The sequence below is a fragment of the Neolamprologus brichardi genome, chromosome 3 (assembly GCF_056152115.1).
Source record: "Neolamprologus brichardi isolate AB-2024 chromosome 3, ASM5615211v1, whole genome shotgun sequence".
NCBI lineage: Eukaryota > Metazoa > Chordata > Actinopteri > Cichliformes > Cichlidae > Neolamprologus > Neolamprologus brichardi.
This window is the reverse complement of record NC_142106.1, coordinates 12,913,885-12,931,031: the sequence shown is the minus strand read 5'-3', so window position 1 is coordinate 12,931,031 and position 17,147 is coordinate 12,913,885. Positions and strand designations below refer to the sequence as shown.

The following is a 17,147-nucleotide window of genomic DNA, read 5'->3' as shown; positions in this document are numbered from 1 at the left end:
TTTCCAATCTTAAAAGATCAAGGTCAACAAATCAGCAGACAAATACATCAAACTGCAGTTAACATGCAGTCACATCTATAAACATCACATGAAGTCAGAGTATTATGCAGACGTTAAATTAGCTAAAATATTTTATTTTTTCAGTTCCCAAACATTTTAATGATAAAACATCTGAAATATGACATCAAAACATCTGGAATAATAATTTGAACCTCAACAGCAAAACAAATATTTACCATTTATTAACAATAGTCATTACAAAGCTATATCCTGGATTCACATTCAGCCACAGAAGAAACAAGAAGGCTGCAATCGTCATAAAACATTCAAAAAGTCTCAGTAAGAAGCACGATTTGTGTTGCTACTTGTTAGCTTAAAGGAACAAAGTCTGCAGGTTTTAAATGTAGAAAAACTCCATCAGAAATCACATCTGTGGTCTGAAGTCAACAGTGATGGGCCATCAAAGTCTAAGCACCAAATACTTCAAATTGAATTCTGTACTTCGTTTTCAATTTCAATTCCTTCTTAAGAGCTCTACTCGTTGAAATAACCTGCCCACAATCAGAATCAGGAAAGATCTGATCTGGATCTAATGCTGCAGTCATGCTGACTTCTAGTAAAACTCTGACAGTGACTCTTCAGCTTCACAAAAGGCGAGAACACTTTGCTTTCATTTTATATTCAAGGCAAACTGAGGAGCTGCAACAATCAGGATCAAGGATAAAGACAAATTCCAAAATGTCATTCATTCAATAATCACAGTTAAAGATTATTTAGTAAAAATGCACCAGAGTTCTGTGCAATTCGATCTGTGGAGGAGGTAGAGTGGGTTTTGTGCAAATTGAAATGTTGGTGGTTTGATTCCTGGCTTCTGGAGTCAGCCAGTGTCAGATACAGAAGCCTGAGTTGCCCTGATTCCTCGATCTGAGTGTGAGAGTGTGTGAGGCTACATAAGTAACAGTCCATGTAAAACTTAATGTTGTATGAGGCTGCTGTTTGAATCATCTCAGTGACACTATGGTTTCAGAACAGCTGGCAGCTGGTTCATCAGAAGGAAAATCCTTGGATAATTTTCTTCTTTGCAGTTTTGCAACAACAAAAAAAGCAGCGATGAATACAGGAAGTAACAAAAAAGAAGCTATCAGCCCATAACGTCCTCTACTGACTCCATCCTCCTTCCCTCCATCCTCCTTCCCTCCATCCTCCTTCCCTCCATCCTCTGTGTGTCCTCCTGTCTGACCTGCAGGTGAGAAACAGGTGTGAGGTGTCAGCTGTCAGGTAGGTGATGAGTGAAGAACAGAACAGAATCCATTTCCTCTTCAAACTGCTGTCAGACATTATCTACTGCACTCTGATCACATCACTCAGACCAGCTGCTTTCTACAAAGTCTCATCAACAACATCTTTAGAAACAAACATCAACAACCAGGAAGCAGCTTCACCTCTGATCACACACACACTCAACTCTACTCACTCACCTGGAGGATCAACAACACTCAGGGAGATGATGCTGATGGGGTCACCATCCAGATGAGCTCTCTTCCTGCGATCTTTTTCTTCCAAGAAGACTCGACACTCGTATGTTCCATTATCATCAATCATCACATTCTCCAGAATCAGAGACACGTCTCCATCCTTCATCTGTCTGTCCTGTAGATCCACCCGGTTCTTATAATATGGATGCTGGTCATCTGGAACAAAGTGTCCATCCCGGTACACAAGGACAAATTCTGGCTCCAGGTCAGCTCTGCTCCACTCTACACCTATGATGTTCTTGTTTGAAGCTCCACATGTCAGAGTGACGTTCTGTCCAGACTCAGCTGTGATGTTTTTCTGGTCTGAAAGAGGAAACAACACAGAGCAGAGAGGTTAAAGGTCAAAGTTGAAACTATTCACTTGTACAGCAGCCAATCAGCTTAGGGATCAGAGATAAACCACCTGAGTATCACACCTGTTAGACTCTGTTAGAAGAAGAACAGGGAATAAAAATAAGCCCAAAGTCTGCAGTAAGAACAAAGTATGAAATTTATATTCCAGTGCAAATAAAAGCTTCATGTCAGCTCAGTGTTCACTAAAGAAAAATAGATTTTTAAAGAATAAAGAGAAAGTTTCTTATTAATAGTTTTGAATTTGAAAATTTGAAATTCTCAGTAAAAATGTTTTTTTTTTTTTTTTTTATCTGGTTTATGTCCGACAATATTTTCACAGACTGGCCTTTAAGGTGTCTCAGAAAAATACAACAATATAAAACTAGTACGGTACTAAAAAAAAGAAGATTTATTATTATTATTATAAGATTTATTCGTAACACACAGGGAAAGAAAGAAACTCAGTTAACGATAAAAACTATTTAAAACAACGGTAGAAATCTTTAAAACGATAAATTTCACAACAGAGCCTCGACTCTCGCGGCCTGGTACCAAACGACTCACTGACCAGTATCGGTCCGCCGCCAAGGGGCTCGCTGCTCTAAATTATAGATCCTTCAAGCATATAAAGCTGTCTAACTCAAGAGATTGTTTACTACACATAACCGAAAACAACAAAAAAAATGTATCTTTAGGCACTTTTTTACTAGCAGCCCATCAGAAAAACACATCATTTCTTCTAATTTCTAATCTGGAAACAATCTGACTGGTAGCGCCTTCAGTAAAATCATACCTGGGTAGAATAAATAAATAAATATGGGAGGCCAATCCACAGCTAATACCCACAGTGCTTCAACATAACTCATCATCTGGACAGAGAACTGATCAAAAGGCTGAAACGTCCAAAGAAGAGCTTTGAATGTCCTTCAAGAAGCTTCAACAAGTGTAGACCTGTGACATGTTTACCTGCTCACTCAGTGACTGTATGTGACTGTTTCCTACAATCCTTTTCTTTAGAGGTGGGAAGCTCCATACTGATGTTCAACACTGTGTGGAGCTTCTGGACCACAGAGGTTTCCAAACACTGCTCTGACTGAGGATTTAGGGCACTGAAGTGTAATTAAATAAATATTATATAGATATAAACAAATATAATAATAATAATAATAATAATAATAATAATAATAATAATAATAATAATAATAATAATAATAATAATAATAATATATAAATGTCTTATTTGAATGATTAGTATCATACAGATGAGAGAATGACAGACACTGGTGGGTGGGCTCCACTCACTGATATCAACAGAGAAACCTGTGCTGTAAATTCATTAAAACATCTCAATGAAAACTGTCTCTGCTTTCAGTGAGAGAATAAAGTTTCAGCTTCGACTGGATCTGTTCCCTAGTTTTTCTACTTTCAACAGAAAATAAAGTAACCCGACGGGCGGGGCTGAGATAGATTTTGGTCGCCCGACCGGAGATATCGCTAGCTCCGGGACGTTGGGCTAGCGATTTTGCGAGCCCTGAAGTGACTAAGTGACACTGTAACCTGTCACTCACAGATACTGTGCCACCATAAAGAAAATATTAATACTGTAAAAAGATCCATTAGTTACAGGTGATGTTTTTTTTAAACAATTTTAATAGCAAATGAGTTTTTCTTTTACTTTTTTCTTGCCACTTATGCTTCTGATGTGAATATCTCATAAACTGGAGGCAGGTTCACTGTAACCAAAACTCCAGACTCACAGTAAAACATCATGCCAGTGTTATAACATACAACATGCATTCAAAATGCCAAATTATATACACAAAGTCATAAAGATCACCACCCTTCTTCATCATGATATCAATACTTTTTCCCATAAGAAAAATGTCGTGAACAAATATAGACACAATAATATTTCACCAGTGTTGTAACATCACATGTCGTTAGCATGGGTAAGATAACGAAATCAATACCTCAGATGGAAGCACCTTGACTGGGTTACTTCAACATCATTGGGTGACATGTCACTTTGATGCACCGACAGTGGAATTATAGTTCAGGTGACCTGCATACCTTTGCACTTTAAAGACACTAGAGCACCTAAAGGACGCACGGAAACATCAAGTGATACACAGATAAGACTGTTGCACAGAAATATGCAGTATCTGCACACTGTAACATGTTTAGTTGCTTTACTCAAGAGCCTGACTTCAGATGAATGGCTCTGACCATCTCATTTTTCTTCCAGATTGAATGCACCTTCTGTGGGAAGTGGTACCACACAGTGTGTGTGGACTTCCCCTGTGCAGAAGGCGACTACAAATGTTGTGGTTGCTAAATAAACAGAAAAAATTGATCCCTGTGGTCTTTGCTTACTGATTGTTTTTAGTGTTGACAATCCACATTGCTGCGATTGCATCTTTCAACATGTTTGTGGGTAGATCTGAATGTAAGTGGGTAAGTGCAGCCACTCAGCCTCTACTCAATGTGATCATAGCAGCAGGTGCAGATGTGTCACAAGTTAATCTAGTAGTAGGCTGTGGTATTTGGCCACAGGTGGCAGCAGTGGACTGACCTGCATTGGAGACTGCTCCAGCTGCTATGTGATAGTGGATCTGCTACAAATTGAAGATCATAAGCAAGTGTTGGAAATTAACGCTTGTATTATGTTGAAAAACAAAAAAGTGACATTGATTTTGTTGCGGGTCATTTTGACCCGTACTGTGTAAATCCACTCAGAACTGTCAAGAAACTGCAATAAAACAATAGCAACTTTATTTCCCATCAGATAAACATGTAGAACACAGACATACAACAGTTAGACTTTCCATAAGTATTTTAGGAACAATTTGGTTTTTCGTTCTGACAAACACATTTCTTTTGAACCTGCCCAACGTTCTCAGTTTTTCAATGCTCAACATTTTCAATTTTGTCCACATGATGGACAGAATGTAACTGTGTGCTTTCTGCAGATGTACTTCTTGCATTTCTCACACAAAGTGCTTGTTTTACAACAGGAATCTTCCTAACTTAGATTTAAAACAAAAGATTTCTACGTCTCCTCCAGTCTGACAAACAGATGACAAACCAATCGACACACCTGAGTCACTGACTTTCTTAAATCCACTCACTCTCACTGGCTGTTTATTACTAATCACTGTGTAACTGCTGTAAATTCACAGTAACTGCCGTCTCCTTACAAATGTTCATTAGATTAACCACACTTATACAGACTGTATATAACCACCAACTCTCCAGCCATGTTGACGGATTGCCTATATTGGCTGGAAATATTCATTTCCAGAGAAAAGACACAGACAGACGATGCTTACAGGATGTGATGTTACAACACTGATGAAATATTGATATGTCATATTTGTCCAAAGCGTATTTCATTGTTATGGAACAAGAGAATATTAAAATCATGATGAACAATTGGAGTGGTGATTTCTATGACTTTGTGTATAGAATTTGGAATGTTGTACAAATGTAGGCCAATAACAAATATATGATATCATTTCATTCATTTCAAAGGTTTATTTGCATGACGCACAAACAGACACAATTGAAAGGTACAAATGTGTTGTGCATGAAACGAATTCAAACGTGCTGCAGATGTGTGTCACAAGTTGATCACAAGTTTAGATCAACGCCAGCTGATCTAAACGCCAGTAGATCTGGAACACCGGGACGGATTTTCTCCTGTCACTTTCTTGGCCTTTACAGCTTCGGCATCTCGTGCTCTCCCTGGTTTTTTCCCCTGCCAATTTTAGCAGCAAGCTGGCTTCTGTATCACGTAATATAAGCCCCCCCTTGTCATTTGTTGAGCAGGAAGAGGGAGCGCTTGTTTTCATGCAGATTATGTCCCGGATCAAAATGCGGTACAATCGTCATCTTTTTTTTTTAATAGTTGTCATTTGGAAATGAGTTTCTAACGATTAATTGTGCAGCCCTAATATATACTGATGTTACCACATAAACAACGGTATATGGTATGGAAATATTGTAAATGAATACATTTATAGATGAATAACTACCCCACAAAAATTTACGGTCTGTCTCTTCATTTAAACACGACACCAGAGCGCGTCTCCGTGAATCACGTAACGCGACAACGCGCACCCGGAACCCTCCGCACCCAAGTTCTCACATCTGGCGTCGTCGTTTGACGCGATCTTCAGCACATTATTGGTATAATGACGGTAATATAACTCAGAAAGTTTAACTCTGGTGGCAGGACGACTTTGAAGGAGTACCTGGAGATAAACTCTGCTTAACTTTGGATTTGGACCTTTTTGTTTTGTCGTGATTGTTTCTGGACGTCGATGAGCGTGGTGCGAAGTTTCCTCCGTCTCCGGATTATTCGACGATAAAACGCTTGTTTTCGTGTTTAATCGGTCACAGCTGTGTGTGTTTGTCAAAGCAGCTACAAGCTGTTTGAAGTGAACATGGAGCGGAGACAGAGACGGAGAGGAATGAGGAGCTTGTGTCTGAGCTCTGGATATGTCTACAGGAAATACGCACATATGGCGACTCGACTGTGCAGTTTCTATGGGTGGGTCTCTCCCTTTACTCTGCACTGAGGGTAGATGGCCAGACCTAACCGACATCATATTAAGCTGCCCTAAATCAATCACGATGATTTCTTCGAGAGGGCCTACAACAGTCTGGGGGAGATCTCTAAACGTGGAACACCGGCAGACAAACCACATAGAGACGTGGACGGCGGAGGTAGCTGAAGCAGAAGTCGCTACGTGGTTTGACAGCCTGGTCCAGGCTAAACCTCCACAAACAACAGAACATTCATCACAGTGACATGAAAGATGTGGATCGCTGATCGGTAAACGTCATCCGGAACATTTAAAGAGAAATCTTTACGGAAAACACAATGAATCGGGTAAAATGAGACGCAGGGTTGTGTGTGTATTTACATCAGACACCATGAGCCCAGTCATGTCTGTCCTGATCTTAAAGTCCCCACAGTATCAAAAACACGTCTTTCTATCCATCTTGCTTCTAGTCTAGTAATCATCACTACATCTAACATGTTTGCTGTACATGTTTACTCGACTGGTGAGAAATCCACAAAGCTGCTAACTAAAAAAACAACAAAGATAACTTGCACTTTGTTAAAAGTTACTGTGATCCAGGGTTAGTTCTTACCTGCAGGCGTGAATGAGAGAACAAAGTTAAATATGACCCCGCAGATTAAAACAGATGTTCCAGTATCCATAGTGGGCTGCTCTGTGGGTTGTGGAAAAGTTTCTGTCCTCGATCACTTTCGAGAGGTTACACACGAGTGTGCGGCGAAGTATGCTGAAGGGGAACGTTGATTGGTGAAAAGTGGAGTAGCGCCGCCTCCGGCCACACCCACTTGTGGTGCGTTTAAGGAATTATTTTTTTGTTTCTGTGCTTGTAGAACCAAGTTAAGGATAATTAGTTATACTAAATGCTAAATATCCAAAAGTTAATTCTGTTCATCTGGACGTAGTGTTTGTGGGAGGCGTTAGTTTCTCTCACAAACGCTACGACCAGATGAACAGAATCAACTTTTGGAGATTTACTTACCTGGATGATTGAGCATGCATCAAGACGTTAAATGCTAAATAATTCACAGTGCGTTCATCATTTTTGTTCTGGTCACATTAGGTGGTTTTGTCCCAAAATGTTTCAAAAATTTCATTTTATTTGTATTTTAGAGTTTGAAAACAGACACCAGGGCAAAACATGAGGAATTAATTCTTTTCCGACCTTTTAACTTGTCCCTTAATGCAGCTTTACACATGATGACTAAAATACCCAGTGACTCGATGACAAGAATATGAGGGAGCTTGTGAAAAACAAGTTGATTTAAAAATGTTATGGCATTTCAGAAAAGGTGACTAAACGGCAATAAAATGGAGGGTATTGTGATTTTGAAATCTAATAATTACAAAAACTGCAGCTCTAAAAATTGAAAATGATGACGCTGTACCTGAGCACATATTTAATAAAGTGATGTTAAATAAATGTCATGGAATTTAACTGTCATTTAGCCTGTATGACAAAAATCATTTATTTATACTTTGAATCTCAATTATTATTTATTTATTTATTTTTTAAATCAAATGAGAAAAGATATAACCCCAGTTTTTCTTCTTTTTGTAATAACAGAAAAGCTGGTGCTCAGAGGAAGAGGGCCAGTGAGAGAAATGATACAAGCTCAAATGAGTGAGAAGGACGATGAAGGAAACATCTGTGCTGTGTCTGCTCTGTAAGTAGAATCTCTGTGTTTGTTTGAATTCTTGTACTTTGACTGTCTGCTCTCCTGATAACTGATGATGGAGGAGAAGACATGAAAAACAAATCAGGCTGAATAGAAACTCTGCAGGATGGAAGGTGTCCCATAATCACATTGATTACTGTTTGAGCAGCTGAATGGTTGATGTTTACAAAGAGTAAAAATGTAAATGTTACACAGCAGGGGTGGTGCATTTGTATAAGGATGGTAGCACATCCTTATGGGAACAACACTTTCACACTTTACATTGAGTGGTCAGTGTGTAGGACTGCTGAGCTGCTCCTTCAGGTTCCTGTGCAGTGTTGGGCACATTACTTTGAAAAAGTAAATAATTATAGTTACTAGTTACTTCTTCAAAAAAGTAACTGAGTTACAAGATTCTAATAGTAATTAATTACTTCAAAAGTAACTGTTGATTTACTTAAAAAAACGTTTAACCCTCTGGGGTACAGGGTACGGGGTTCGTATGGGTGCTTGAAATCCTTGAATTTTAATGTTGTCTTTTCAAGGTTTGAAAAGTGCTTGAATTTAAGATGTGGTGCTTAAAAGTGCTTGAAAGTGTAACTGTATTTCATTCACCACAAATAACTATCTGATTGAATAGTTTTCTTATAAGACAGAGAAATAAAATGAGTCGCAAAATGTAAAAGCAAAATTTCCCCGCCTGGGCTGCCTTGCGCCTCTGTCAGTTTCAACGTGTGACCTCTTCCTCGGACAGTTGGGGATGAGTGCGCTAACATACCTGTAGGTTGCTGTTTTAATGAGTGTTGATGGAAAACGACATTGGCGGAGTTTGCGCTCTCCAGTCGCGGTATGAAAAGGAAAAAACAAAACAAAAAAATGAAGCATCGCTGAATATGTTTCCAAACCAACTTCATTCTAAGCCAAAAACTAGAAAATATGGTGAAGCATATCTGCCCTTTGGTTTCACCTGCACAAGTGCCAAGGTAGGTCTCCCCTGCAGAATTGGTTTTCCCTTCGTCGGGAGCAGCGCTGGGTTCTCCAAATCACGGACAAACAGTATCCCACATTCCCGATTTTTAGTTCACAAACACTTCTTGTAATGACTAACTACTCCTGACATTTTGGAGATGTTTGCTCTTTATACAGTAAAGTTACAGTGGGATACAAATAACATCAGGCTGATCCTGCCATGATTTGTTGCCCCGGTTCAAATCACAGACAAACAGCATCCAACAGTTGTTTATGTTTTTGAACCCATTTTGCAGAGGGATTGAAAAATTTATTGATAGCAATGTTGAATATTATTACACAGGAAAAAAACAACTACATGTAAAATAATTACACCGTGACGCCTCTGCCTTTCTAAATGAGGGACATTAACTGCGTGTGTACAGTGGGGCAAAAAAGTATTTAGTCAGCCACCGATTGTGCAAGTTCCCCCACTTAAAATGATGACAGAGGTCAGTAATTTGCACCAGAGGTACACTTCAACTGTGAGAGACAGAATGTGAAAAAAAAAATCCATGAATTCACATGGTAGGATTTGTAAAGAATTTATTCGTAAATCAGGGTGGAAAATAAGTATTTGGTCAATAACAAAAATACAACTCAATACTTTGTAACATAACCTTTGTTGGCAATAACAGAGGTCAAACGTTTACTATAGGTCTTTACCAGGTTTGCACACACAGTAGCTGGTATTTTGGCCCATTCCTCCATGCAGATCTTCTCAAGAGCAGTGATGTTTTGGGGCTGTCGCCGAGCAACACGGACTTTCAACTCCCGCCACAGATTTTCTATGGGGTTGAGGTCTGGAGACTGGCTAGGCCACTCCAGGACTTTCAAATGCTTCTTACGGAGCCACTCCTTTGTTGCCCGGGCGGTGTGTTTTGGATCATTGTCATGTTGGAAGACCCAGCCTCGTTTCATCTTCAAAGTTCTCACTGATGGAAGGAGGTTTTGGCTCAAAATCTCACGATACTTGGCCCCATTCATTCTGTCCTTAACACGGATCAGTCGTCCTGTCCCCTTGGCAGAAAAACAGCCCCATAGCATGATGTTTCCACCCCCATGCTTCACAGTAGGTATGGTGTTCTTGGGATGCAACTCAGTATTCTTCTTCCTCCAAACACGACGAGTTGAGTTTATACCAAAAAGTTCTACTTTGGTTTCATCTGACCACATGACATTCTCCCAATCCTCTGCTGTATCATCCATGTGCTCTCTGGCAAACTTCAGACGGGCCTGGACATGCACTGGCTTCAGCAGCGGAACACGTCTGGCACTGCGGGATTTGATTCCCTGCCGTTGTAGTGTGTTACTGATGGTGACCTTTGTTACTTTGGTCCCAGCTCTCTGCAGGTCATTCACCAGGTCCCCCCGTGTGGTTCTGGGATCTTTGCTCACCGTTCTCATGATCATTTTGACCCCACGGGATGAGATCTTGCGTGGAGCCCCAGATCGAGGGAGATTATCAGTGGTCTTGTATGTCTTCCATTTTCTGATGATTGCTCCCACAGTTGATTTTTTCACACCAAGCTGCTTGCCTATTGTAGATTCACTCTTCCCAGTCTGGTGCAGGTCTACAATTCTTTTCCTGGTGTCCTTCGAAAGCTCTTTGGTCTTGGCCATGGCGGAGTTTGGAGTCTGACTGGTTGAGGCTGTGGACAGGTGTCTTTTATACAGATGATGAGGTCAAACAGGTGCCATTCATACAGGTAACGAGTGGGGGAGAGAAAAGCTTCTTACAGAAGACGTTACAGGTCTGTGAGAGCCAGGGATTTTCCTTGTTTGAGGTGACCAAATACTTATTTTCCACCCTGATTTACGAATAAATTCTTTACAAATCCTACCATGTGAATTCATGGATTTTTTTTTCACATTCTGTCTCTCACAGTTGAAGTGTACCTCTGGTGCAAATTACTGACCTCTGTCATCATTTTAAGTGGGGGAACTTGCACAATCGGTGGCTGACTAAATACTTTTTTGCCCCACTGTATATGTAAGCGTGTAAAACCTGAAGATAGTCAGATTAACAGTATTTTGTCTCTATCTGCCATTCTGCAATTCATCTCATGTAAACAATAACGTGGCGCACAGCGTGACGTGAAAAAAGGCACATACCTTTGACTAGGGCTGCTCGATTATGGCAAAAATGACAATCACGATTATTTTCACTGAAATTGAGATCTTGATTATTTGACGATATTTATTTAACAATAACAATGTGTTGAATAATGAATTTAAAGATTGTCAAAAGATAATATAAAATAGTGTGCAAATATAAATACTGTGGTTTTTAACGGTTTTCAGCGTTATTTTGTTATCGTTTTTATCGTTTACTCGGTTTTCCTTGGTCTTTTCACGTGTGTTATGAATAAATCTTCTTTTTTTCGGTACCAGTACTAGTTTTATTTTGTTGTATTTATCCGCGACACATTAAAGGCCGGTCCGTGAAAATATTGGCTGTATCCCAATTCAGGGTCTGCAGCCTTAAAGTACGCAGCCTTAACAGTCCACAAGGGCCGCGTACTCAAAGACCGCTAAGGCCGGAAGTGCGAGGCTTGTGAAATGGGACGGTCTAGCCTCCGTCGCGCTGCCCAGGTTGCCTAGCAACCATGATTCTGACAGCTGGAAACGTTTCATACAGCTTTGTTTGACAGAAATGAAGGAGAAAATCTTTTGTTCTTTTGTTTGTTTGTTTCTACATGAGCTTTGATCATTCTCTGTAAGATTAAGGTCAGCTATTGAACAGCGTATATTTTAAAGTAAAGGCTTTAAAACCAAGTTAGTACAAACGTCACTAATGTCACATAACTTTGCCGACATGTGGCCAACAGGAATGTTTTAATGTTCTTCGTTATTAAACATTCGGACATAAATAAGTGACATCATATTCAGTACGTACTTAAAGTTTACTCTTCGGGCGCCCCTCATCTCCCGTTTTTTTTTTTTTTTTTTTGGCAAAATTATCCACACCCACCGCCGCGCTATGCATTCTGGGATATGTTGGGCCACGAAGTCTACACCGCCACGTCCTTAAAATTCAGGGAAATGAAGGACGCATTTGAGGGCCGCATTTGATTCGGGACAGCCTTCGTCGCGTCGCTGTGACGTAATCGGCCTTAAAATGCGGCCTTTAAGGCTGCAGACCCTGAATTGGGATACAGCCATTGTCGGGCATAAACCAGTCCTTGGCGCAAAAAAGGTTGGGGACCGCTGCTCTTAATTGTTGTGACACGTGTTCGAAATGCAGAGAGGTGCGCTCGATTTGCCACACGGAGCAGCGCGAGAGTAAAGCACGAGGGAGGGGCTAATAATCGGCTCAGTCATTTTTAATGATCGTTGAAAGCCCAGATTGTAATCGAGATTAAAATTCGATTAATTGAGCAGCCCTACCTTTGACGTTGCGTGACGAACTCTGTATTCCTCGTCCAAACGTAAACGCAAAAAAGGAGTTTTAAAAAATCTCCATTCTCGGTGATTCGAAACGCCGTTTACATGTGGACGAAACAGCTGCGTTTTCAAAAATACCCGTGTAGGTGCGGACGCAGCGTAAAAGACTTCTTACTACCTGTAATTTATTGCAGATTACTTGTATTTGCTTAATTGTTTACTAAATGTTTGAGGTGTGAAATAAACCGCAATGGAGCAAAATATGGGTGTGTGTGTTTGGAGGATGTGTGTGCGCGCGCGAGGGGGGGCGCAAACATTTTGCTTGTAAAACAAAGGGGGCCCAGCAAAAAAAGTTTGGGAACCACTGACTTAGCAGTAATATGAGTTAATTTACTCAAGTAAAAGGCTTTAAACAGTAGCTTGATACATAACTGGCCAACTTAAGGCTTTCTGATTAACTCTCTGGGGTCGACGGACCCAGAGTCTCCATTTCAACTTGGGTCGAACGTGTGGACCAGTTTTTAAATTGTGTTGATAGGCCACGTAAAACCAATGTTTTTTGTTTTTTTTCTGAATAAAACAGTGGCATTTACTCCGTAAAGAAATAGGGATGGGTATCGTTTAGGTTTTATCCGATACCAGAACCAAAAAAAAAAAAAACCCAAACCAGTACTTTTGAAACGGTGCCGGTGCTCAAACTGGTGCTTAAACAATGGAAAAAACACAAACTTTGTCCAAAAACCTCTCATGTTTAGCTGTTTTCCACTTTTTCTTTGGTCATTTTAGCCTTTTTGGCCAGGGTGAAGGGAGTATCTGCCATCAAACAAGAAGACAGCCGCATGTAACTATGATGATGTTTGCTAGTTCACCTTACATTAATTTACTAACGTGGTTGGCCTACTCAACGTAAATTACACACGAACAACATTAAGCTACTCACGCAGAGAAGAACGGCTGCTGCTGCATCATCATCCTCATCATTTCTGCTACACTGGCAGGGCTAGGGGCCAGGACTCTACTCTTCGGGTTTTTGGGGGATGTTGCTAACTCCGGGTCCGATAACAGGCACCACACCCGCAGTAGATGTGCTCGATGTGAGGTCTTGCAGCAAGCTATCAAATACGGCGCATTTCTCGGCTTTTAAAAAAAACTCTATGCGTCGCCAGGTGTTTCATCGGATTTGAGGTGTTACCTCCTTTGACAGTATCACAGTATCAGCTTAAAGCACTTGTTGCAGCTGCTGAGTTTGCATATTTAGCTGTGAAGTACAGCCAGACTTTTGACCGCTTCGCCTTGGGCATTTTTAATCTGTAGCTCTGCTCTAAAAGAACGTACGTACCTGGCCCCGCCTACTATCCTCGGACATGTAAAATGATTGGCTAGAATCTAAAGTGTATCACAGCTCAGGAAAAAAAAAGCACCGAAATGTGCGCTGCTTTTCGGTCTGGTTACTACCGTTTATGTCAGAACTGGTACCCATCCCTAGGAAGAAACTGTAAAAACTGCGTTTTCTGTGGAGAGCACTAGCAAACACGCTTTGCTCATGAGTGAAAAAAGAAAAAGGAAAAAACACTCCTTCCCTATTGGTGGAAAAAATGTGCCATGTCGACCAATCAAAAAATGATATGGCAACATGTGGCATTTGATTGTTTGGGAAGAGAGGGAAGTTTTAGGAGTGACCGGCGAGAGTGCGCGAGTGAGCGAAAGAGAGAGAGAGAGTTTTGATACGTGAGAGATTTGTGACGTTTGCCATGTTTGGAGTCTCAAGTTTGTGTGTTGTCTTGTGTAGTTAGTGTGTAGTATAGTCGTTGTTTTGTTTTGTGTGTCAGTTCTACTAGTGAATGTCACAGTTGCTGCAAAAAAGCCACCAAAGGCAGATTGCAGTGTAAAGGCTGAGTGACACACCTGCTGTCAGACCTGCAGGTTTATCCCTGTGCTGTTCTCATCTGTTATAGTGGACACAAACTATTTTTCGGAGTTACCTAAATAATTTGTGTCTTCTTATTTGATGCAGAGCACCTGATTGTTCTGTAAATAATTTGAAATGGTTATATAAAAAACGTCTGAGCCTTGGCTGCATTTTTAGGTAAATAGTACCATATAACTTTGTTGTTTGCAAAACTTGTGCATATTTTTTTAATTCAATTCAATTTTATTTATACAGCATCAAATCACAATAAAAGTCCCCTCAAGGCGCTTCTTTTAAAAATGTACAATTTCTATTTGCATTTCAAGTTATGAAAATGATTCGTTAAACATGCCTGTGGTTTTTACAGTCAAAAATATCACTTTCTACTCGTATTCTAAATTTTGTCTGAATTTAGATAAATTGTGCTGATACAGTTTGTCAAAACGAGTAAATAACAGATTGGCAAGATAAACAGTTTTTAAAGGTGAAATATAGAGGCCAAATCAAAAGTAGTCAAAAACGGCCAATTATCCCCTGGACGCCAGAGGGTTAAAGGCTAAAGGCAAAGTTGTCACCATGTACTGTTTATATTTGTGTGTATTGCTGCAGCTTTTTTGAGTATTAACTTGGTGCCTTTGGGTGAAATAATGGTAATATGAGGAACCGATCTATATTGTTTCCTCATATTTCCACTTGTTTCTGTGCTACCAAAGTTCCCCGGCTTTCATTCAAAATGTGTTTATTGTCAGCACCTACACATTAAACTACTTACACATTATAAATGTCTTCAAGCTCACACTGAGGCCTGTGGGGCACTATCAGCCACTCAGACAGTACACACATTTATGTGTATTTGTATATGAATATTTCATACTTTAAGGTTGCCTGTTTATTTAAGGGAGACATTAATACATTTGATTGTACATAATAATATCATAGATGATAAATTCAATAGATTTTAAGTAGATGCTTGTGCAAGTCTTATATGTTGAATTGAACTATGTGATGTGTTCAAAGCCTCTCAGTCAGTGCTGTACACATCCATTTCAACACTCGTGGAGACCGGCTACTTGACCATTGCTACACCTCTTTCCGGGATGCGTACAAAGCCCTCCCTTGCGCCCCATTCGGCCAGTCAGATCACCGCTCAATCCTGCTCCTGCCCGCCTACAGGCAGAAGCTGAAACAGGGAGCTCCAACCCGGAGGGCGGTGTACAGTTGGTCGGACCAATCGGAGTTTACACTGCAGGACTGTTTTGATCACACGGACTGGGAAATGTTTCACATGGCTGCCAATGACATCGATGAGTACACAGACTCAGTCTGCAGATTTATTTAATGCGTGGAAGATGTCGTCCGATCCAGAACAGTTAAATCCTTCCCAAATCAAAAACCCTGGATTAACAGAGATGTTCGCATGGCACTGGCGAACATCTCTGTGCGGAGGCAAAAGCAGAGGCAAAAGCGGAGGCACCGCTTTTGCCTTTTATCTCCGACTCACTGGACCCTCTACAGTTCGCATACCGCCACAACAGGTCCACTGATGATGCCACAGCCCTGCCACTCCATGCTGCCCTGTCACACCTGGAGAAGAGAGACACATGTGAGAATGCTGTTTGTAGACTACAGCTCAGCATTCAACACCATCGTTCCCTCGAAGCTGGACAGGAAACTGCAGGATCTAGGACTGAGCAGCTCCCTCTGCAGCTGGATCCTTAACTTCCTGTCTGACAGACGCCAAGTGGTCAGACTGGGCAGCATCACCTCATCCCCCATCACACTGAACACTGGTGCACCACAGGGGTGTGTACTGAGCCCTCTCCTGTACTCACTCTACACCTACGACTGCACGGCCACTAACAACTCCAACATCATTGTGAAGTTTGCGGACGACACTACAGTTGTGGGTCTTATCACCAACGGTGATGAGACGGCTTACAGGGAGGAGGTCAGCGCCCTGACCCACTGGTGTCAAGACAACCATCTCACCCTCAACGTCGCAAACACAAAGGAGTTGATAGTGCACTTCCGCAGGTGTAGAGAAGCACATACCCGCATCACCATCAACGGAGCTGCTGTGGAGGAGAGAGTGAGCAGCTCCCGCTTCCTTGGTGTACATCTGGCTGAGGATCTTACGTGGTCAGTACACATAAAGAAAACAGTGACGAAGGCGCAGCAGCGCCTCTTCTTTCTCAGGAGACTGAAAAGATTCGGCATGAGCCCCCGCATCCTCAGGACCTTCTATTGCTGTGCCATTGAGAACATCCTCACTGGATGCATCACCACCTGGTACGGCAACAGCACCGCTTACAACAGCAAAGCTCTCCAGAGAGTAGTGCGGTGCTCTGAACGGATAATTGGAGGTGAGCTTCCCTCCCTCCAGGACATCTACAGGAAGCGGTGCCTGAGGAAAGCGGGGAGGATCATCAAGGACTCCAGTCACCCCAGCCATAAACTGTGGGGGTGGGGGGGTGGGGGGTGCTGGTTAAAAAGTGCTTGAATTTGACCCTGAAAAAGGCGTATGAACCCCGAGGGTATAATTGCCCATTTTTAACTACTTTTGATTTGACCTCTACATTTAACCTTTAAAACCTATTTACTTTGCATTGTTTCATTCTTTTCAGCACAACTTCACGCGTTTGAATTTAGTTATGTTTTCATTTTCACATACTGTATTTACATAATTGATGTAAAATCAGACAAAAAACATAAAATCCGAGGAAAAAAAGTTAAA

General features: G+C 41.1%; 1 protein-coding gene across 1 annotated transcript in view; it reads right to left on the bottom strand.

The window, feature by feature from the left end:
• Window positions 1-242: 242 nt before the first annotated feature.
• The window catches only part of LOC148103532 (butyrophilin-like protein 2), a 169,674-nt gene continuing 152,769 nt past the window's right edge, over window positions 243-17,147 (bottom strand). The window contains exons 4-5 of the mRNA XM_087838129.1: window positions 1,479-1,838; window positions 243-1,240 (exon numbers count right to left, since the gene is read on the bottom strand). Of these exons, the coding sequence (XP_087694255.1) occupies window positions 1,002-1,240; window positions 1,479-1,838 (599 nt within the window). The 3' untranslated portion in view covers window positions 243-1,001. The remainder of the gene's footprint in view (window positions 1,241-1,478; window positions 1,839-17,147) is intronic.